The 22,377-nt window shown below is 44.4% G+C and overlaps 1 protein-coding gene across 2 annotated transcripts in view; it reads right to left on the reverse strand.

Moving 5' to 3' along the window:
* The window catches only part of smurf2 (SMAD specific E3 ubiquitin protein ligase 2), a 54,178-nt gene that overhangs the window by 3,947 nt on the left and 27,854 nt on the right, over positions 1 to 22,377 (reverse strand). For both annotated transcript variants that reach the window (XM_040046023.1, XM_040046022.1), the window contains 14 exons: positions 18,703 to 18,836; positions 15,075 to 15,140; positions 14,498 to 14,582; positions 14,250 to 14,333; positions 13,642 to 13,856; positions 11,306 to 11,390; positions 8,596 to 8,754; positions 8,458 to 8,505; positions 3,751 to 3,952; positions 2,247 to 2,350; positions 1,977 to 2,091; positions 1,091 to 1,269; positions 401 to 659; positions 95 to 296 (listed from right to left, as the gene is read on the reverse strand). In XM_040046023.1, the coding sequence (XP_039901957.1) occupies positions 95 to 296; positions 401 to 659; positions 1,091 to 1,269; positions 1,977 to 2,091; positions 2,247 to 2,350; positions 3,751 to 3,952; positions 8,458 to 8,505; positions 8,596 to 8,754; positions 11,306 to 11,390; positions 13,642 to 13,856; positions 14,250 to 14,333; positions 14,498 to 14,582; positions 15,075 to 15,140; positions 18,703 to 18,836 (1,937 nt within the window). The remainder of the gene's footprint in view (positions 1 to 94; positions 297 to 400; positions 660 to 1,090; positions 1,270 to 1,976; positions 2,092 to 2,246; positions 2,351 to 3,750; positions 3,953 to 8,457; positions 8,506 to 8,595; positions 8,755 to 11,305; positions 11,391 to 13,641; positions 13,857 to 14,249; positions 14,334 to 14,497; positions 14,583 to 15,074; positions 15,141 to 18,702; positions 18,837 to 22,377) is intronic.

Consider the following 22,377-nt stretch of genomic DNA (forward strand, 5'->3'; position numbering starts at 1 on the left):
CAGGGTGCATATCAAGTCGCAGAAATCCAGACAGAGACAGGCAAACACTCCAACACGCACCTGTGTTTCATGTTTTCATCCTGAATGGTATTACCTTGGAGAGCCTTAAAACCTTGGAGGGGGACCCTGGAGGAACCGGTGACAAACTGCAGCAGCCGGGCTCGGCGTTCCTCATCGAAAGACTCCACAGCTTTCCAGAACCATTTAACGATGTTGCTGTCTGGAGTGCAGTGCTTGAGTCGTGTGTTGGACTTCCAGTCGTTGATGTCGATTTTACCCAAGCCGCACACAATCAACTACAGAGAGAGAGAGAGAGAAAGTCCTCAATTAGAGTGAACAGACTCACAAGCTAAGCTGAGCAACATAACATCCTCACACAAATAAGGAGATGTTAAGTTACCTCTAGCTCCTTCTCATCAAAAGCCTTGAGAAGGTGTTGGGGGATGACCTCGTTGAAGCCCTTCTGCAGAGCCAAAAACTGGGCTTCTATGCCTCGCAGGAAACGCCAGTTTACGTAAAGCCGCACGTACTCCTTCTTTGTGTCCTGGGTGACGGAGATGCTTTTCCCATTGGGCTTGAGCTCGTGCTGGATGATCTCTCCATAAGCATTATGCTCTACACAGAAGGTGTGGTCCAGCACACCTGTGATGTCATTATCCCTGGAGGAAGATAAACCTTTAAATTACTTTTGAAGAGTCAAAACAGGCTTAAAAAAAAGGCATCATTAGTAATGTAACATTTTAAATAAGTGGTAATCAGTAAACCCAGCAGGTAGAATGCCAAGCCGGAGTAATGACCTGACATCATGTCACATTACATAATTTCTTTAGAGATTATTAAAGTATTCTGACTCTGATGAGTCTGAAAATATGTGATTAACAGACCACTGATGTAAAAACTGGTTTTAAACCATAGGGGGCGCTGTCATCAAAGTTAGAAGAAGTAAACACAGTTATACCCCCCCACCCCACCCCTTTGCATAACATGTATTGACATAATGAGAATAAAATTGTGAGTGATGTGTTGTAATGATCCAGAAATCACAACAAAAAATGAAAAGAAAAGGAACGCTGCTCTGACTTGTACGTACAGGATCCAGACAAGACTGTTGTGCAGGTCAGGATCAACAGACTCCATGTCATCCAGGGTGATGGGTTTACCCAGCAGCTGTTTGTAGAAGGGTAAAGTAAAGCCCCCATCGATGTAGTGGCCATGGAACACTGCCATTCCCATGATACGGCCCACGAAGTGAAAGTATGACAAGTGCTCCTGAAGGCAGACAAAACAAACTTCAGTTTCCAAATGAATAGATGGCGGCGAGTTATCTGCAGACATGAATGTTCACAGTGTATTTTGGACTCTTCCCCCAGACTGTGCTCAACATAAACACACACCTCTCTGACAGGAGGAATGTACAGTAATATGAAGCTGCTTCTACATGGCAGAAGCAGTAAATAACGAAGGTGAACCTACATCTCAACCACACTACGCAGAGGCTGCTTCTCCACTCACGCAAACATGAAAGTGCTAATTAATGTTAAATGACACCAGCTTAAACATAGCGCAATGACGCCGTGTAAGGTAAGACAAAACGCCAAGAAGTCCCTGATGGCAGCTGCACAGCAAGCTGTTATGAAAGAGGACGGCCTTGGTGTGACAGTGGCAACATCTAAAGGAACCAAGCAAGAGAAAAAAAAAAAAATTAGGAGACGAAAAGAAAGAAGGAGAGGAATGAAGGAAGAAGAAAGGAAAGAATGAAAAAGACAAAAAAGAGAGGAAGAAGAAGAAAAAAGAAGAAGACAGAAGGGGAAGGAAGGAAGAAGAAGGAAGAAGAAGAAAAAAGAGGAAATAAGAAAGATGTTTATGTGTGTTTATTTACTTATTTATTTAAGAAAAAGAAAATCCCATCTTTTTTGTGGACACTTGGTTCTAAAAGCATATTTCCAACATGGCTGCAGGTTATATGTGCAACTCACAGGATTGACCGCAGAGTCGGGGTTAATCTGCAGAGTGTAGATGTCATCACGGGAGTACTGGAACAGGCCGTAGTACGGGTTCAGCATCTCATGTGACAGCAGATAGAGCCACTCCCTGCACGGGGGTACAACAAGCATGGAAGAACAGAATAGAAAGCAGTTACACTCTCTGCACTGTAATCCCGGACCTAAACAGGAAAAGCACCTAACAACAAAACAGACGGGTAACAGGAGGCAGATGCCGTATTCACAGTTGGTCAAACTCTTTACCTCGCCACTCCTCCATAGTCGAGCCCTTCTTCACCTCTAAACTTCACCATCAGCCTTTTCCACAAATCCTTTGGCCTCATCTTCATCACCTGCCGATAGGATTCCTGCAACGCAGACACAAACATGTCAGGAACAGTGTCGACTTAGCTAGATGCTGATGTTAGAGTCACTGAGAAGACTCGCGTAATGCTGCGGCCAGTTCCCCCGTTACCTTCTGGTCATGAAGCACACATACAAGAACACAGCCCTGACCGCTGATCCTACACCTGCAGCTTTTGTGGCCATTCAAATGAAAGGCAATGGCTCAGAAGCCATGTTGAGGTCTTTTATGCTAATATGGCAGTGCATTTTTTTGGTTTTTTAGCAGTTGCTTCCAAGGATTTAGGACGACCTAAATCAGCGTTCCTCCCACGTGCGACCGGCTCACAGTGTCGTGTGGGGGGGGTTCATTTAAAGTGGATTAGGGGCAGTTATAATAAACACAGCCGTAAGACTATAATAACACCGCCTCTTCCACAGCCAGGTTCCGCTGTGCCCTCCAGACGGAGCAGACAGCTGAAGGGTGCTGGGGAAGAACTGGGAATGTCTTATCTGCGCCGAAAAAGCACACACGGAGACAGCTCTGACAGTCCACCGCCTAACACTCGCCTGTTCACTCATAATTTAATGCTTCAGCTGGTCTGGAGAAACTATGCAGTTATGTCTCGCTCAACCTCAAGATGTCCTCTGCCCCGCCTCCCCCCCCACCTCCACCCTCTCTCTCGCTCACATTGAGATCAGCCAACAAAAATGTCTTCGTTCAGATTAACAGACGTGGCTGTTCCAGCACATTCCAGTGCATATTTTATGAGGGTCATGCAGTCTGTTGCAGGTGTTGTTGTTCTGGTGAAGGCCCTGCACGTCATAAGACACGGGAGGAAAAAAACGAAGAAGGAGAAAAAACCCCAAAAAACCCTCCCCCGCTGAGAAAATGTACTTCATCTCGAACAAGAGGGTCTGCTTTAGATTTTGAACAGACTGCCTTCACACATCATAGATAACTGTGTGCGTGCGTGCAGGTGTGTGTGTGAGAGAGAAATCGCTCTTACAGCCAAACTGCTATGGGCAACGACCTTTATGGGAGTACACACGGAGAACAGGGGAGAAAAATACCTATAAATAACGTGTGCAATTACAAGCTGCTCAGTGGGTACAAAAGTAATTGTGGTAGTTGCTCAACTTACAAGGCATGTAATTTTGTAGCATTATGGAGAAATTGAGGGCATTGATTGTTTTGTGTTTTTGGGGAGTTTTTTTTGCCAAATGTCAATATGTTGGCTGAAGTTTTAGGTTAAAGGATCAGGTGGTTGTGCAACGGAGCGCATTTATTATTTCCACAATCTCATTTCAAATGTTTCGCACATGCTCTGGCTCTCAAGTGAATACTCTCCTGGTTTAAATCACGTACCAGTTTCTGAACATGCAAGCTTTAGTTGTAACGAGGACTTTTCCTTTCCCTACTCACCTCAAAGATCTCCTCGCGGGACACCTCAATGCGACAGTGGCCGGCCTGAGGCTGCTGCTGAGACAGTTCCTGGCGAAGGATCTTGAGCTTCTGAACAAGATCTCGCTTGTACTTGGGCACCGTGAGGCACTCGGCCTCCTCGGGGAGCTGACCGGGGGACACCAGAGCCTGCTGGGCCTGATCCTTCAACTGGTTCTGACGACTGCAGGGGAAAGATCACACGGAAAGGCAGAGGAAGATGAGAACGGGCCAAAAGAAGGAGACAAAAAGACACACATCGCTTGAGAGAAAAATAAGCAAGCACTAGTGCAAGAATAACAAGAGAAAAGCCAAAAGGCTCAAAAACGCGTACTTTCTTAGTCCTTTGCTGAGTGCAGAGAATGAGGAGTAAACACACTGAGGTCATCTGGGAAGAACATCAAGTCAAACAGCTCCTCACATACACACAGACATACAGTAGGTGGAGGTGGGATTACTGGAGGTAAGACATCACAACGTGCGCACGCATACATTCCCCCACACCTGGCAGAAATCTCGCACACAAAGATGACTGAATTGAAAACTGTCTTTTAAAAAAAAAAAAATACATACTTGCACTTGTTACTTGCAGCAACAACTTCACCTCATTGTTAGCCCATTTAAAAAACTCGGTGCTTTTCCTCGACATTTTGCAGCGACGCTTCAAAGAGCCGGAAAGTAAATAAACAGCAGATAGTAATGAGGCAGGTCGAATCTTCTTGCGTTTCACACATGCACAGTACTGGAACGTAAGCGTTTTCAGCCGTTTCAATGTAGACGCACAACTCTGTGAAAACGATAGTTATCCGGGCTAGTGTGGACGTGGAGCGTTCTGAGGCTAGTGTGGACGTAGCCTCAGCCAAATACAACCTGGGATGAATAATAAAAGGTCACATATTGTTACGCTGTGTCGTTATTAATACACAAACATTCAGCCGAAATGCAGAAGGAATGTGTAAAAAATTAAGTGCATCCTAATAACAGCACAATGCTGCTGTGCTTGGGATCAGAGTCCTTTTGCACGACCCAATTTCAGCCAAACTTTAGCTGTCAGACAGATGGCCTCATATTTGACTCTAGAATACTTTGGTATACAGAGGAGTTCATGGTCGACTCAGTGACTGTGAGGTGCCCAGGTCCCGTAATAAGCCCAAATCATCACGCCTCCACACCACTGCGTTTGATTTTCACCAAATATTACATATTTGTAATATTACATCCATCCATCTGTCGAATGTAGAATGATGGGTTTTAAAACCAATCTTTCCCAGATTGATGGGCAGCAACATTTGCTTAATTACGATGAGTGCTGGTCTCTTTCCTCCATGGCATTGTGTTAACACACACCTGAAAGGCCCGAACTGACAAAACCTCAGTTTATATGAAGACCCTCACCCTTGCTAATCATCAGTTAACAAACTACACTTGATTAGCAGCACCTGGCTGCCATTACTCTCTTAATTCCTATGAAACCAGTGAAAAGGTTGGATTTTGACACACTGCATCTGCATTGGGTGTTGTACATCTGAAGCCATATTTACCTAATTTTAAGACCAAAGTATTTGAAAATGTTCACAATTAAAGAGGGTGTTTCTATGGTTCATTTTTGACAAGTGTTCAGTGTTTTTCTTTATAACTCGCTCTTTAAACTATAAAAGCTTCAAGTTGTGCATTATTAGGAACACGGCCACTTTGATTGACGGGTTGGAGGTGAGTAGGCTGTTCGTTTTCAGTTAAGGCACTGAAATGAATCGTGCGGTTGATGTTTTTTTGAAGCATTTGTAAAGCACTTGTCTGTCAAGAATGATGGCCTGTGGTATGGTTAACTGTAACTACAACCCACCTGTGAGTCTGTGTGACAGTTTGGGTATTTTATTTGATGTTACTTAGTACTATGTCTATATGTTTCAGCTCGCTAGGTAATAGCTTCACCATCTCATCCAACAGAGGTCGTTCACAAACCACTGGGTGGTCATGTTAATCTTCTTTAGATCTAAATGTCTGCATCAGACTGCTCTACATAAGTATAAAGTAAGCAGAGAATAAAACACTAATGTTTTAATTTAAACACTGCTCCCTTTTAAAGTTCTTACCGCCCGATCAATAGCGAGACTGTGATCTTTGTCTGAGGCTAATGATGACCAAGCTCCCGACTCCAGTGTAGAATACAACTTTTGAGTTTGGTTTGGGAAGAACGCCTCAGAGGGGGGTACACAGCACACACACAGAGTCAAAAGAGCCTCTATGAGGCCTTCACTAAAGGATTATTTACACAGTGGCCTTTTGCACTTCAGTGGCCCGGGGGGGCAGGCATGAGCAGGGTCATAAACACCAGACTGTGGAGCTGAGCACAGAGGGTGGCTGACACACACACATGCACACACCACAGTCTGCGGGCACAGTATGGCTATGTAGGAAGTAACACTCAAAAGGGACGCCAAGGTTAAAACAATCATGTCCACGCCAACTTTTATCAGGTTTTCAGTGAGGCAAAGAAACACAGGGAGGAGACCTAAAAACGTGTCCAGAGTTCGTTTAGCTCAGCACTACTACCTTAAACTATCCACCCGACAGCTTGCATTCCCCTGCACCACAATGACAACTTCTTGAAAAAGTGACTGAGTTTGGTTTTGGTGACTGCCAGGCAGAATCCAGTTTGGCTTTTCAATCACTTCCTGCTATCCCAGAAAGCCACAGGGCCCCATAGGACACTGAAGACCTCCTTGCGAAGCCCTTTATTTCCTGCAGACTAGACTTAGAGGGAGGGAAGGCAGGAAGGGCACTCTCCTGACAGCCCAAAATACTGTAGACACTCAGATGTTGGGAGGGAAGGAGCGGGAGAGGAGGCACAAGCATCTCTCGCTGCACTTTCCCCCATAAATCAAAATGTCCCTGCTCCGTCTCTCTGTCTCTTTCGCTCAGTCGTCGGCCCTACGGCTCTGTTCTCCTTCCAAAAGCTCACTGAGGAGCACGACTCTGGTGCATGTTACCTGAAGACGCTCACTGCAAAGACAAGTTGTTGCAATAAAAGCAATGTTTTCGCTGCGCAACAAATCACAAACGTCTGAGAGGCTAATATCATTTCTCATGCAACTGTACAGACGGGCAATTCTGCAGCCAGGTCTTAAAACCAGACGAGGATTCGGTTACCTATTGGACAGTGACCTTGACCATTCAAGCGGCTGGATTCTGCAGAGGATTGCAACATCACAGAGGAAGTTTAACCAAAACCACACTCTGGATGCTCAGGCAGTGTCTTTAGCAAATAAAAAGAGGGCAATAAACTATAACACTGATAGATGTATGTATGTATGTATGTATGTATGTATGTATGTATGTATGTATATATATATATCAAACATTTTTCTGGGGTGACGGAGCATTTTTTAAAAATCGGATAGAAGGCAGATGTCTTGAAGGAAATGCATGAAGAATGATGTGTTTTCCAGACTTTTGTCACGAGTTAGAAAGTCATTCCAAAGCTGTGACAGAACGTAAAAAAGCCTATAGATGATCTATTATATGGTAGTTGTAAAGAGAAAGGATTAACATAGATTTATGGAGGTTTTGCATATCTCAGACCAAGGTCCAAGTGTTCTTGAGTAACCAAGACTTAACACACGCACACAAAAAAAGAGGAACCACACAGCACAAGAACTCCAATAACTGCAGACATTTTTCTATCTTACTTTAAAAACACACACCCACTTATTAGCTAATCTTCATATCATAATTTATACACAATCAAAATTCCGTTTTTTCTCCTTTATACATCTGGTCATAATTATGCTTATGACAAATTATTATAAACAAATGTGGCATGCAAAGCAACCAATTTTATTTTTTTTTTAATTTGTTAGGAGGGCCACAGGGCCCAGCTAATCCAAAAGCCCAAACACGTCCTTTGATCCATCAGAAAAGAGAAGGAGGAAAAAAAAGAAAAGAAAGAAACCTGATCTCCGTGTCGATGCATTCCATCTCTGCACGGAGCAGGAATGAGGTCAGGCGGAGAAAGCCCACCAAAGCGCCCGTACACTTCTGCAGCTTTTGCAGAGCAAAGGCCTCTGGGTAATTCTACGGCGACTGCTGATGCTTCTACGCAGTGTGTGTTTGAACAGCTGCGCAGGGGAAGAAATTCTGAGCATGTGCATCCCGGCACGCCGACATGCACCGAGCGCGGGCCATTACAGTTCCTTCATTTACTTTGGGCATAGAATTTATGCTTCGCCTCCTGGACGTTGAGACGCTGCTCGGCCGCAGACACGCCAGCCTCGGTTTCCACTCTGCTATTTGATGTCTGGCCAAAGACAGCTTTGTGACGGATAGTGTGCTAAAACGCCTTTACGATCAAAACCCTCTGCATGGACTGAGGAATTTGGAAATTTGAAAAGAAAGAGCGTGCGGGGGAAGTGCCCTGTGTATGTATTTCTGTGGGTGAGTGCTCACAGACGTCTGCTCAGCAGAAGCAGTGCGCTGGGTGTTGAACGTCTGCAGGTGGTGAACACGCAGGATCCCGGGGCAAAAACATTGGCTCAGAGGGAGGCAAACTATACGAATGAAGTCTGGCAGCGTCTGCTTGTGCTTGTGTGTGTGTGTGTGTGTGTGTGTGTGTGTGTGTGTGTGTGTGTGTGTGTGTGTGTGTGTGTGTGTGTGTGGGTGGGTGTTGCTGGCACAAAGCCCGACCCTTACCTGACATTCTGACTCTCGATGCCTCCTCGAGAACCATTTGGACTTGGACTGCAGAGACGAAATGGAAAGAAAAATAAATCTTTGCTTTTGCATCGGTCTATTTCACATTTTTCCCTGATTGAAGTGTCCCATGCTTACTTTAGGACTAGATGCAGGTTAGCGGAGAGGCGCGGGTCTGTGAACTGTGTGGTTCGGTTGTTATGATCGACGAAGTACACTCTCCCGGTTGCCGTGTTCCGTATTTCCCATCCCGGAGGTAGAGGACCCAGTTCCTCACAGTTTACATTACTCAGATCTCTGAGGTGTACGAAAACAGCAAACAAAGAGTTAGAAAGCGCACATTTAATGTAGGGTAGATACAGTGGGGCAAAAAAGTATTTAGTCAGCCACCGATTGTGCAAGTTCCCCCACCTAAAATGATGACAGAGGTCAGTAATTTGCACCAGAGGTACACTTCAACTGTGAGAGACAGAATGTGAAAAAAAAATCCATGAATCCACATGGTAGGATTTGTAAAGAATTTATTCGTAAACCAGGGTGGAAAATAAGTATTTGGTCAATAACAAAAATACAACTCAATACTTTGTAACATAACCTTTGTTGTCAATAACAGAGGTCAAACGTTTACTATAGGTCTTTACCAGGTTTGCACACACAGTAGCTGGTATTTTGGCCCATTCCTCCATGCAGATCTTCTCGAGAGCAGTGATGTTTTGGGGCTGTCGCCGAGCAACACGGACTTTCAACTCCCGCCACAGATTTTCTATGGGGTTGAGGTCTGGAGACTGGCTAGGCCACTCCAGGACTTTCAAATGCTTCTTACGGACTCCTTTGTTGCCCGGGCAGTGTGTTTTGGATCATCGTCATGTTGGAAGACCCAGCCTCGTTTCATCTTCAAAGTTCTCACTGATGGAAGGAGGTTTTGGCTCAAAATCTCACGATACATGGCCCCATTCATTCTGTCCTTAACACGGATCAGTCGTCCTGTCCCCTTGGCAGAAACACAGCCCCATAGCATGATGTTTCCACCCCCATGCTTCACAGTAGGTATGGTGTTCTTGGGATGCAACTCAGTATTCTTCTTCCTCCAAACACGACGAGTTGAGTTTATACCAAAAAGTTCTACTTTGGTTTCATCTGACCACATGACATTCTCCCAATCCTCTGCTGTATCATCCATGTGCTCTCTGGCAAACTTCAGACGGGCCTGGACATGCACTGGCTTCAGCAGCGGAACACGTCTGGCACTGCGGGATTTGATTCCCTGCCGTTGTAGTGTGTTACTGATGGTGACCTTTGTTACTTTGGTCCCAGCTCTCTGCAGGTCATTCACCAGGTCCCCCCGTGTGGTTCTGGGATCTTTGCTCACCGTTCTCATGATCATTTTGACCCCACGGGATGAGATCTTGCGTGGAGCCCCAGATCGAGGGAGATTATCAGTGGTCTTGTATGTCTTCCATTTTCTGATGATTGCTCCCACAGTTGATTTTTTCACACCAAGCTGCTTGCCTATTGTAGATTCACTCTTCCCAGTCTGGTGCAGGTCTACAATACTTTTCCTGGTGTCCTTCGAAAGCTCTTTGGTCTTGGCCATGGCGGCGTTTGGAGTCTGACTGTTTGAGGCTGTGGACAGGTGTCTTTTATACAGATGATGAGTTCAAACAGGTGCCATTCATACAGGTAACGAGTGGGGGACAGAAAAGCTTCTTACAGAAGACGTTACAGGTCTGTGAGAGCCAGAGATTTTCCTTGTTTGAGGTGACCAAATACTTATTTTCCACCCTAATTTACGAATAAATTCTTTACAAATCCTACCATGTGAATTCATGGATTTTTTTTCCCCCACATTCTGTCTCTCACAGTTGAAGTGTACCTCTGGTGCAAATTACTGACCTCTGTCATCATTTTAAGTGGGGGAACTTGCACAATCGGTGGCTGACTAAATACTTTTTTGCCCCACTGTATGAAACACGTGAAAGCACTAAGCACTGAAAAGAATTAAAGCAGACAGCGGGATTCTGAATGTCTGAGAAATCACTTTTATTCTGTTTTTCTTCTTCCTCCCATCTAAAACTATTTACAGCTGCCCTTCAGCCTTTCAGCTGGACTCCAGGGAGACCAAGACGTTCAGAAATTGCAGCTACGCTGGCGCTAACCTTTCAGTTTTTAAGATTTGAAGCCAAAGTGACCAGAGCCTCACAAGCTGTGGCTCCTGACAGGCTCCTATCTAGACCAATAAAAACATCCTCTATCACTCATAATCTCATTGGATGCAAGACAGAAGTGATCAGTCGTGATTTATTGAGCGAGCGCACTGAAGTCTGTTTCTACACATTTTAGAGATTGTGCATTCTTTCAGAATACGGTAATCAATAAGATGCACATGCCTCAGCGGGTGTTACTCAACAGCCTCTGGTATGACTGAGTGAGACCTGTGTGCTGTTGGCCATGTGGTTCGGGCCTTTCGGTACTCATGCCAGAGGACCGAATTGCTCTCAGAGCCCCGTGACATGGGTCTTCTCACAGCATGTTAGGCTCATAATCAGCTCCAGGTTTACGGCGCACTGCAAGGCGACCGGGAATAACACGAGCTATGGATTCTGTCAGGGGGACCGTGAAGTATAAGAAAGAAGGATAAATGATAAGTGTCTTCCCCATTCCCCCCAATTAAAATAGCCAATTGTCTACCACAGACAGTCTGTGTGCAGTGACCTGAAACTTTTGATTCTAGCAGCATACCATGAAAACTGGAGCCAAGCAACAGGTTTGACTACATTTATTCTAGAAGCATTTTTGGCTTTAAACTAGTGTTATGTGTATGCATTTGGACGTCCTGTGAAGAATATACCTGGGTACCCTGGGATCGTGCCACGTGCTGACACCTGTCTGAGTGTGGAGGAAGTAAACTTGTCCTTGCTGTGTTGTCCTTTGCTCTGTAGTAAGACAAAAACATACAATTAATCGTTCATTATATGTTAGCTTGAACACTTAGATTAGGCAATTAAATGTGCATCAAATCATCCAGACAAATTTGAAAAAACAGAGTTGAGTTTGTATGCCACTGGGCGACCCCCGTCTGCATTCGAGCGTGATAGACAGATGGAGTTTAAAAAACTGCTCGAGTCAGTGGAGATCCCAAAAGGCAGCCTGAAAGTGGCGGCAGGGAGGGGGTGAGGTGAGAGACAGGGAGATGAACACTGGAGAGACTGGAGGGGGGGGATGTCTGACTCTTTAGTTGGTGAGCTCATTCATCATGGCATGACATATATTTCCATGGAGCTGCTTGCCAAGAGAGAGCTCTTCGCTGGCATCCCTTTGGCTGTGCTAGCCTACTTTAATACGCACGTACACACGACCTTACAAACCCACCACTTAGCCGATGAGCGCGCTGCACGCTTGAGGCGCGGGCAGACATCTCTTGGCTCATGCGGGAACCAAAAAGCTGCTGACAGGTTTTACGTGAAACCCCAAAGAATTAACAAAGTAAGGGCAGAGTGAGGACGTACTTATATTGCTGGATCTGTCTAGCTCCAAGTGCGGTTTCAGTTTATGGGCCGGTTCAAGCCTAATCTCAAAGAAACAACATTGTAAAGTCAATTCATAGATCCAATTTAAAAATCAATCAATAAATAAATACACCCTCCCCCTGGAAAGTCATCTAAATAGGCCAGATTGGATCTTTTTGGCAGGTCTGTTCTGTCCTGCAGGCTGTACAATGAACCCCCCTCGCTCTAGCTGCTCCTTTAATTAAGCCACAGGATCCTTAGAGCTTTATTCAGACATGCTAAGCAAGTACAGGAGGCTTTCTCACGGTCTTGTTACACTGGCTGTATGTGCAAATGAAAGGTCACTCTCTGAATCAGCAGCTTTTGGTGTTATCAGAAAAAATTGAATGAATTGATGCCTAAACATCATAATCTTTACTTGTTTTCGGTCCAGCCGAGGTTGCTTCTTCTGGCACTCATGTTAACTCGATTAAGAGAAAGAGGTACAGAGATGGGGAGCACAGGAGGTAGAGGACCAAGCATAGCAATGCTTGGAGCCTCCTAATCTGAGGGACTGAGGGCAAAGCTGTGATACGCTTCTATGGCTCTGGCTCCCAAATCCTGCAGATGATGTTACTGTGAGGATAAACAAAATTCCCTTGAGCTGTGCAGGGAAACACAGCCTGTGTGTGTTTGCTTTTATATGAATGCGTTTGATTGTCTGCTTCCAAAAAAACAAAAAAATCAGGGGAACAGAGGGGGGAAGACTGTGTCTGCAGCCAGCTTTTAACAGTTAGATCAATTCAATTAGATGGTCTAAAACGGAGCCAGTATTTCAGGCTCCTTGTGTCGAACTGCAGAGTCATGTGAGCAGCGGCCGACTGAATGAGGACGCAGATTAGCTGGGCTCAGCGTTGAGCAGGGAGGAGGGCCAAGCAATTAACACAACAGCAGTAGAATGATGGCACTATTCGTTGTGGAGGCGGCTTTCGCTGGAGATTTATCTGCATTAAGATTAGAAAATCTGGGTCAAGTGCAGAACTATTAGCACAGTGCACTGAATTATATCACTTTTTTTTTAAAAGATAGTCTTCCAATCTTTTCAGAGAACTCAAGTTCGACTTCACCATTTCAAAAGAACTGAACTGATTAGTCAGATTAGTTAATAACCTGTTTGTCTGTCAGGAGGAGTAGGAGTTTATCACTCTTGCCACCAGTAAGAATGATTTTATTATAAGTGATAAAAGATATAAAAAATTCAGAAAAGAAAACAGAAACAACAATCAGAAGATGCCCTATGAGCAATGGCTTGGCGACAGTGGGAAGGAAACACTCCCTTTTTAGAGGAAGAAACCTCCAGAAGGACCAGGCTTAGGGAGGGGCAGCTATCTGCTTAGACCGGTTGGGGGTGAGGGGAAGAAGAAAGGACTAGAAACAAACTGTGGAAGAGAGCCAGAGATGAATCACAACTAATGATTACGTTCAGAGTGACGAATAAACAGTGAAGAAGAAATGCCCCGTGCATTATGGGAAGCCATGACTCGTATAGGAATTCTTTCAGTGCATTTGCAGCAAATGAGGACAGTTTGTCAATCTTCTGCAATCACTTACTCAGAACGGTGCACAACCTGCAAAAAGCATGTAAATGTGACATTTTTAGTCTTTTCACCAGGCTGTGCGCATGTTCACAAATACTAACCGTATCCCTCGGGAAGGTCAGGGTGCGTGTGCAGATGGGTTCTGCTCATGTAGTTGCGGTGCCTCTGTGAACGGACCCGTCTCTCCTGCGCCCGCTGGTCGCCGTTGCTCGGCGGTAACACTGTGGTGGGCGTGGCGCCGTTCGTGCTAATAGGCGTGTTCTCGTCCACAATGCAGCTTAGAGGACGGCCGGGGCTGGAGTACTCCGATGCCGGCCTGAGAGGGCAAAAAGGCAGGTAGGAGGAGCTCAATAATTAACAGAAGAGTTTGGCTGACGTCAGAATCGAGTAATAAATACAAAAGAGGTTGCTTGAGACATTAAAAAAAAAAAAAAGAACCTAAGAAGAAAAGGCAGAGGAAAAAAAGAGATGCCTTCATTTCTGCTCTTCTCAGCTCCTCCATATCATTTAACGCCACTGTCTGAAGCAATTTGTCTGACACCTTTTTTTTGTTTTTTTTTCCCCCCTTCAAGGAGCCCACTCAATTTTTCTCCAGAGCTCCCCAGTTTGGGAGCACTGAGGTCAGTGATGTGGATTTCCATCAGCCTGCTGCTGTTTGATTTAAGAGGTCTGGCTTTGAGATTCTGCAGAGGCTGCAGAGTGTACTCACCTGGTAGGCCTCTCCCACTGTGTGGTGCGTGTGATGTGGTTCAAGTACTGGATGCGCCCAGACGCGGTCCTCCTCTCCTCCCAGCTGGCAGCAGAAACGTACACAGACACAGCACACGGTTAAGCAGACACAGAAGCATCTAGTAGACGCGCTGCCCCCTTTCACTACATGCAGATATCGTATTCTTATATGAATTTCAAAAATAATATCTCTTCCGAGAAGACAAGAGAGTTCCCCGACTCACTCACCCATCTGGAAGATCATTGTCAAACAGCCGACTGCAGTCCACCACAGGACCTCCTGTGCCTATCCGGTCCCTCGACTGCAGGCTCACTACAGCAACACATGGCAGACAGATGCGCACGCACACACACACACACACACACACACACACACACACACACACACACACACACACACGTGTTACTAGACTGCAGCTCACAGCGTAGGCACAGATATTTTATCCATGCACAAAATGGAACTTTGTGTCTTTATTAGAAGCAGGGAAAAGGTTTTTTTTTTTTTTTTTTTTAAATCAGAGGTATGCTGAAGGGTCTGGTTAAACAAAAACGCATTTCCTTCCAGATCTTTTTGTTTTTAAACTTCTGCAGGGAGCACGTGGTAAATCTGAGCTTCAGTGATGTATTTTGTGTGTGACAAAAGAAGCAGATTTTCAAGCAACATTTGGCAGGTCGCATTCATTTTGAGCTGTTTATACACGTGAGAAGCAAAACAGAACACTGCGATTCTTCTACAACCTCTGTCAAAGGAAGTTATAAAGTACCACCGGATAGTTTTACAGCGGGCACACAAAACCGTACTCACCCACTATCTGGCCCCTGACTGTGTCGCTGTCGTTGGGACTCAGTTTGTTCAAGTCTAGTCTCTGATCTGTTCAGGAGAGAGTGAGAGAGGCAAAGAGGAGAGGAAGAAGCCAATCAGACAGACAGGAAATGAGAATAGAGATGAAAGGAGGAGTAAAAAGAACAAAAGAAAAAAAGGATTCATCAACTTCAGAAAGACATGTAAACTAGCGTGTGTTGGGATGTATTCGTCTCCCCGCACACTTTGGATAATTCCCACTGCTCTGTATCATTTACATCACTCAGAGTCTCCGTCATTATCTGTCTCTCATTCTTCTGTCTGCAGACCACAGCTTGGCTGTGCCCTGGAACAGATGGTCTGCTCCGTGGAACAGCCACTGGCAGTAAAAAACAAAAACTCACTGAGCATCGGTACAGAGCGGGCTTCAGTTCAAATGCTGGGGTCAAACATTTGACAAATTTCAGTACAAAGCCTGCACTATTCCGCTCAGCCTTAGCGTGGACATGAACTTCTGCCAAAGTCTGGAAACTCTTTGTCTGAACTTCTTAAAGTCTGCGGAATTTGAGAGTGAGTGAGAAACGGAGAGAGATCAGGCGGAAAAGAGAGAAAGGAAAAAAGAAGTTGCCTGCAGACATGAGAAATGCCACTATCTGCTCTCTGTTGTCTGGGTGTCATGCAGATCAGCTCAGGATGTGTGTCTAGACTAAACAGGGACCAAAACTGGCAACGGTCGAAGCGTTACGAGGCTGGCCGGAGGTCAGCAGCCACTGACAAAACAGAAAATGTACTCGTGCTGAGGTTGGATGAAAGTGTATACATGTAAATACTTGCACAGTCATATACAAGAGGACATGAAACATAAACGTTGCAATTATGTATAAATGTTACAGTCAACCCGAGACGCTCTACAATTATACACAAAAGTTGTACTCTGTGCCCTCGGTAAGGCTTGTGGAGGGGACTGAATGGCAAGTGCTGGTAAAAGCACACACACAGACAAAAGAATGACAAACGCACACAAGGGGAGAGACCACAACACTACATATCTATGCTTACACTTAAATAGCTGCACAATTATGCATGTCTGCGTGAAATGACCGGTTGTCTAGATCGGCAGACGGAGATAGAGCGAGGTTAGTCACAATGGCGTGTGTGTGTGTGTGTGTGTGTGCGTGTGTGTGTGTGTGTGTGCGCGCGCATGTTCCCAGTCTACAGAGGAGACTCGAGGAGAAACCCGAGGGGTGAGGAGAAGGCCAGGAGAGAGAGAGAGAGGGAGAGAGACAGCGAGGGGAAAAGCGGGAGGCAAACCACTCACAGCTGTGGCACAAGGTTCAGGTTTCCTGTGTCCCTCCAGGAAAACAACAATGTCAGGAGCTTCTAGGAAAACTGGTGGGATTCTTTCACGGTTCTGCCTACAAGACCGCAGGCCCATGGAGCAGGTACTGGCTCAGACTCACTCCAGACCGCTTTTGCTGAAGCTACAACAATCTGGCAGGGCTTTTATATAGGGAGCCATTAACTAAGACCTTCGTCTCATTTATCCAGTTAGCTTCTGACATGAGACATTTTTACCGTAATTGCTGGGTGATGTTAAATGGCTCTTCCTGTTCTGGCAGGGGCAGAGTGCTGACCCCTCTCACACCCCGGTCTGGCCTCTGTCAGGCTTAGCGAGTGAGACAGGGCACTAAATGGAGCCACTCTAAGTTGCAGTCGCGTAGCTCTGGCAGCAGCGGTGTGGACAGATAGTCCAGCTTCAGTGAGCTGTGGAGGTCTGATGGCCGTAAATGACAATTTAACTGCTGTCATCTTCTCCAGCAGATTGTAATAAACCGAGTAAATCAAATAACACATAAAGAGCTAATAGAAAAAAAAACCCTGAGGTGATCCAGACATATTTTAAAGTACAAGATCCAGATAAAATAAACCTCACATCAGCCTGCTGTTGAGGTTGGCCTCCTCTGCCAGCTTTCTTCCGATTGGCTACCCCTCGCAAACAAAAGCTTTGAACAGCATGTGGGTGGAGCCCTGTGACTGAGATGACCATATTAGGAATATCTGCTCTTAACTAAATCATACAGAGCCACGAGCACAAAAAACAGTCTGAAACTGAGCCTTTAGCATTTGTCACACTACACATGTGTGACAAGTATAAGGAAAACTGTAATAGATCATCTTTAAAGTTTGTGATTTCATACTTGTTTTCATTGAGATTAAGGCCCTCTGTCTCATTAGCAAAGCACAGGCTAATCCTAGCAGCTGCTAATTAATGCAATGAACATATTAACAGTCAGTTTGGAAGGAAAAGCCCTCTTTTAAGTGTGAGGAGAGCAAGAGTTCTTTAAATCTCAATTTTAAGGAAGTCCCGTTAAAGAAAATGTCTGAAAAAACAAAGATTGCGGATATCCTGTTCCACATGCATTATAATTTAATGCAATATATTAAGTAGGAGCCTGACAGTGTCTCTGTATGTATTAAGCAACTGGATGTCAAGGAAAAGTACAATGCAGCAGTATTTTAGCATGTTTATTATCAATTTTCACAACAACCTGGAGAGGACTCATGTTTTAACCTGTATTCATATCCTATTACCACATTTAGTCTTCAGGACCTTCATTATCTGAATCAGAATTATTTTAATATGTCAAATATACATTTCGTAATAATCAACCGACAACTATTAGGAAGCATCCTATTAACTATGCTCCAAAATATTTTACATTTCTTTAATTCCTGGGAATTTAATGCTCCTTTAATCAAAGTCTCAGCAGAGCTACACTGACCACCCTCTCCCCTGAGGCGGCCTTAAGCCAAGCCGGAGACAGATTTTCTTCAGTCTGTTCTAGTCTGCCCTCAGGTCCCCCCCACCAATTGGACATGCACACTTCACCTGACCCAGGAAGAATCTGTGAGGCATTCTACCCACCTCATCTGGCTCATTGCAGAAGAGATGTACTTTAAGTCTCTTCTGAAGGACTGAGCTCCACGCCTCATCCCTCACCAACTCTTTGGAGGAAACTCATTTTCACCGCTTATATCTGTGATCTTATTTTTTTAGGTCACTACCCACAGCTTGAGGCTCCCATCTCTCCACATCGCTGAAGACACTCCATGATCTGCCTGTCAATTTCTCAATCCATTCTCCGACTACTGACGTACGAGATCCCGACGCACATTAGACAAGAAACAGTGCAGTCCATCCTTTTCCCACAGAGATCCATGAACGCAGACTTAGAGCTGCTAATTTCAACAATTAATATAATTACTTGCTTTTTTGGGGCCAAAAGTACGAGGCCAGTTGGCAAAATTTTAAAAAGATCCATCTGGTCATAATGTTCATAATGATAATGAAGTATAACCTATAACCAGCAGCTGTCATTTGTCATGTTTGTACAAGCTTTTCAGAGGTATAAGGTTGGGCTGGAGATTTGAATATTACAAGACAATCTTAACCTGGATGCAGAAATCTATACGCATTAAAGTACATCACTTTGCTACTTGTGCTGACACAAAATGCCAAATATATTGTTAATCCACAGAGAGCTACACTGTTAAAGAGGGTTTAGGAAAAAAAGGGAAAATTAAACATCATAATGTGCGGCAGATACATTAAAGCATCATTGGCACTTACAGCCTGTGTCTTTAAGGCGGTTGATAGCATTGGACAGAAGGCGGACACAGCCCAGGAAGCCAGCTCCTTGCTTCTTATGGATCTTCTTGTGATTCCACACGCTGATGGTGATGGAATCTGATTTTCCAATGTATCTGTTGGGAAAGAGAAAAGGAGATATAATAGGTACACGTATTTAATGAGATGTGCCATAGAAACTCTCTTTTACTGCTCAACAAACAGACATCTGGTGAAAGGTAATAGAAATTTCCCTGAGGATTTCCCCGGCACTACAGCAAAGACACACCCACGTCACGGAGGTTACTACTAAAACTCCTTGTCAAGGACTACAAAGCGAGGCGGAGTCGGCACACATGGATGTGGAAGAGGTAGGTGAGCAAGTTCAGAGGGATTTTCTGATCCTCTGTGCCTGAGAAGAAGACGAAGCACCACAAGTGGAGTGGGATTCTCTGAATCATTTATCACCAGCCATCCTCAATAAAAGTGGGACAGAAGGCCACGGTACTCCTGCGATGACACCACAGCAACAAAACCACTTTAACTGTAAAATGCCCCCTGATCTGTCGTCATTTTAAATACTCTCCCAGCGTGCAGGGGAAATGAAAAAAGCCCTACGTTTTGCTACAAAATGGATTTTTAAACTTGGGCTGACATCGAGTTTTCTTTTGGCTTATACAATTTACACACAAGACATTTTAAGAAAACCATTTTCCTCAATATATGAAAAGTACAAATGACCTTCTTTGATCAAACTAGCAGCACTGAAATTATGATTGGGTATAAACAGTCATTAACTGCTCTGCCAAACATGGAAGGCCGTAACATTAGTTATATAATTTGAAGGCTGTTTGCCTCAAAGTAAACTATTTTGACTTTATGAGTTTATGATGAGGTAAGAAGTGCAGTAGCTGTACAGTAAGCCCTCGACATAATGTTAAAACCCACTGTAATCTCGGTTGAAGATGGTTAATGATTGCACTTAAAGAGGATGAAAAAAAAATTTAAATGACAAGTCAATAATTATAGGATGAAATATCACACAGCAAGACCGACTCTGCAGCAGCGCTAGCAGCTCTGAGGGGATATCACCCTATTAAACATCATAGAGGCTCCTGTTTTTCAGAGGTTGATGGTCTACGGTTGTTTTAGACATGAGCTTTTCTAGACAGCAGTGGAAGGAGTTGCAAGTGTAAATGCAGCTCCAGTACAAAGGCTTTGTGATGCCCGACTGCACCGATCTGTGGCGATGTGAAAAAAAGCTGCAGGTGAATTCGCGGTTGTCGATTGGCTGTCCTGTGTTCTGCCTCGTTCAGGCGGCTCATGGCTGATGTAAATGATCTCCAGCTGTGGGCTACATCTACAAAAGAAAACGTCAGACAATGTCCTGACCCAATTCTTCTGACATCTTTTGTAGTTCCTGTGTAAAAAAAACAGCTTTAGTCTCACTGTGATACTATTTGTTATTTCAAGCTAACTGAATGGTGTCACGAGACTGAGAGTAAAGAGGGAAATAATAACAGGTATAGGTATACAAGTTTTTGTAGGTAAACACTACACAAACTTAGCGTAAAAACTAGCCCGTGTTATGACTGACAGCGATTGCTACGGCTGTACTGCAAGTACTGAGAACATTACAAGGTCCTATTATAGTTTTCCTTACAATGTTATGCCTGATTGTTGTTTGTAAGACAGAAAATGAGCACTGACAGGTGAAGTGAGTAACAATGATTATCTCTCTTTATCTCCATCTAGATGGAGTTTGTTGTGTATGGTTCTGCATAGCTGCAGACCAGTCAGGGTGTCCATGCTGACCCCTTCCCACGACCATAAGCACCAACAATGGGTATGTGAGCATCAGAACTGGAGCGATGAGAGAAGGCGGCCTGGATGGCTGGGTATTTGTGGGCATTGGTTACCTGGGGAACACTTGAGACCAGGATGACCTATGGAAAGCGATGTTCTGCTGGGAAACCTCGAGTCCTCCAGGTGGCTGTTAGTTTGACACGTACCATTTACCCAAATTGCTTCATGAACATGAACACCCTTTCATGGAAACCGTATTTCCTCATGTCCGTGGCCTCTTTCAGCAGGATAATGGACCAGGCCAAAAAGTACGAATGGTTCAGGAGTGGTTTGAGGAAAGCAATAGCAATTTTAAGGGTTGACTTGGCCTCCAAATTCTCCAGATCTCGTTCCAATTGAGCATCTCTAGGATGTTCTGAACAAACAAGTCCAATCCATGGAGGCAGCACCTCAAAATTTGCAGGACTTAAAGGATCTGTTGCCAACATCTTGGTGCCAGATACCACAGCACACCTTCAGGAGTTGAGTTGAGTCCATGCTTCGATGGGTAGGTCTGTTTTTTTGGCAGCTAAAGGAGGACCAACACAATCTTATTCAATGGTCATAACATTGTACCTGACTGGTGTACATTGTTACACCAATATTATTGTTGGTCAAGCTTTCAAATAATGAGGTCAGCTTGAGTGCAAACTCCTGAGAGCCAGAAAGCTCAGGCTTCAAACTGCTTTAAATGCTCCATTTCAACAGTCTTTTTACTTTTTATCATCCTGGCTCTGTTGTCTGATTTCAAAGAGAGATAATCATCATCATCACCACCACAGGCACTGAGCTCAGGTTATAGGTACAAAAGCCCCTCCCACTCGGTGGGTCAAATCTTCTGTCAGCAAGGGGCAACCAATCAGAAATAAGATGCATTTGAGGGAGTGGGAATGGGGGGAACTGGGAAAAATAATTGGGATAGGCCAGTAGACTCCATGAATTATTATTATTATTTTTTTTTTTAAAAGGGAGCTGGAAATGGGCATAATTTTCTCTTTAAAAGATTAACTGGTTTGACCACTATGCAAGTAAAGGACATGATCAGGCACACACAGAGTTACAGATGTGCTGGCAATGAGAGACGCGTCTAAATAAGTGGAATCATTTCCTTATCGTGTCTGCCTCCTCGTGTGTCAGGCCTCAGTGTGATAAAATCTCAGCATGTGAACCTGTTGCGGCACATCTGCTCGGGTGGGCTCCCTCCTTCGGTCTAAAACTAATCGTCTGTACAATTCGGAGAACTGCATCCCACTGTAATTATCATGCTGCTTACCAAAAGGGATATGAAACAATGAGGCTGTGAGTAAGACGTCTGGACATTTTGAGTCAGTGCCAAATGCCTGTCTGGGGTGCGATGTGAGAGAGAGCGCTACTATGTCAGACAGACATGACGGGAGGGAAGTATTATAACCAAACCAAAGTCATCTGGATCCTTGTAATAAAATTCATTAGTCTGGCTAAGATTTTTCATACAGTCATAGGCACACACACACACACACACACACACACACACACACACACACACACACACACACATGGGAAAACTGGCATTAAAGGAAAAGCAGCAGATTTAAAGAGCCAGATGTGCTTTTTTAATACACCTTTCATTAAGTAGACGAATCTTTGGTTTTATTTTAGGTTTAAGAAAAAATACACACCAAAATGAAAAATTCATAATCAGAGATACAAATGCAACAAATCCCAGACCTGTGAATCAGTGTCAGATATTTGTGTTGTGGACGAACACCAACAAAAATAAATCTGTTTCCTAAAGACTCTTAAATAATGGGCAGTAATAAAATACCTCTTTGATTTAACAAATATAAAAAGTTT

Source organism: Simochromis diagramma, unplaced genomic scaffold (assembly GCF_900408965.1).
Source record: "Simochromis diagramma unplaced genomic scaffold, fSimDia1.1 OVJJ01000150.1, whole genome shotgun sequence".
Classification (NCBI taxonomy): domain Eukaryota; kingdom Metazoa; phylum Chordata; class Actinopteri; order Cichliformes; family Cichlidae; genus Simochromis; species Simochromis diagramma.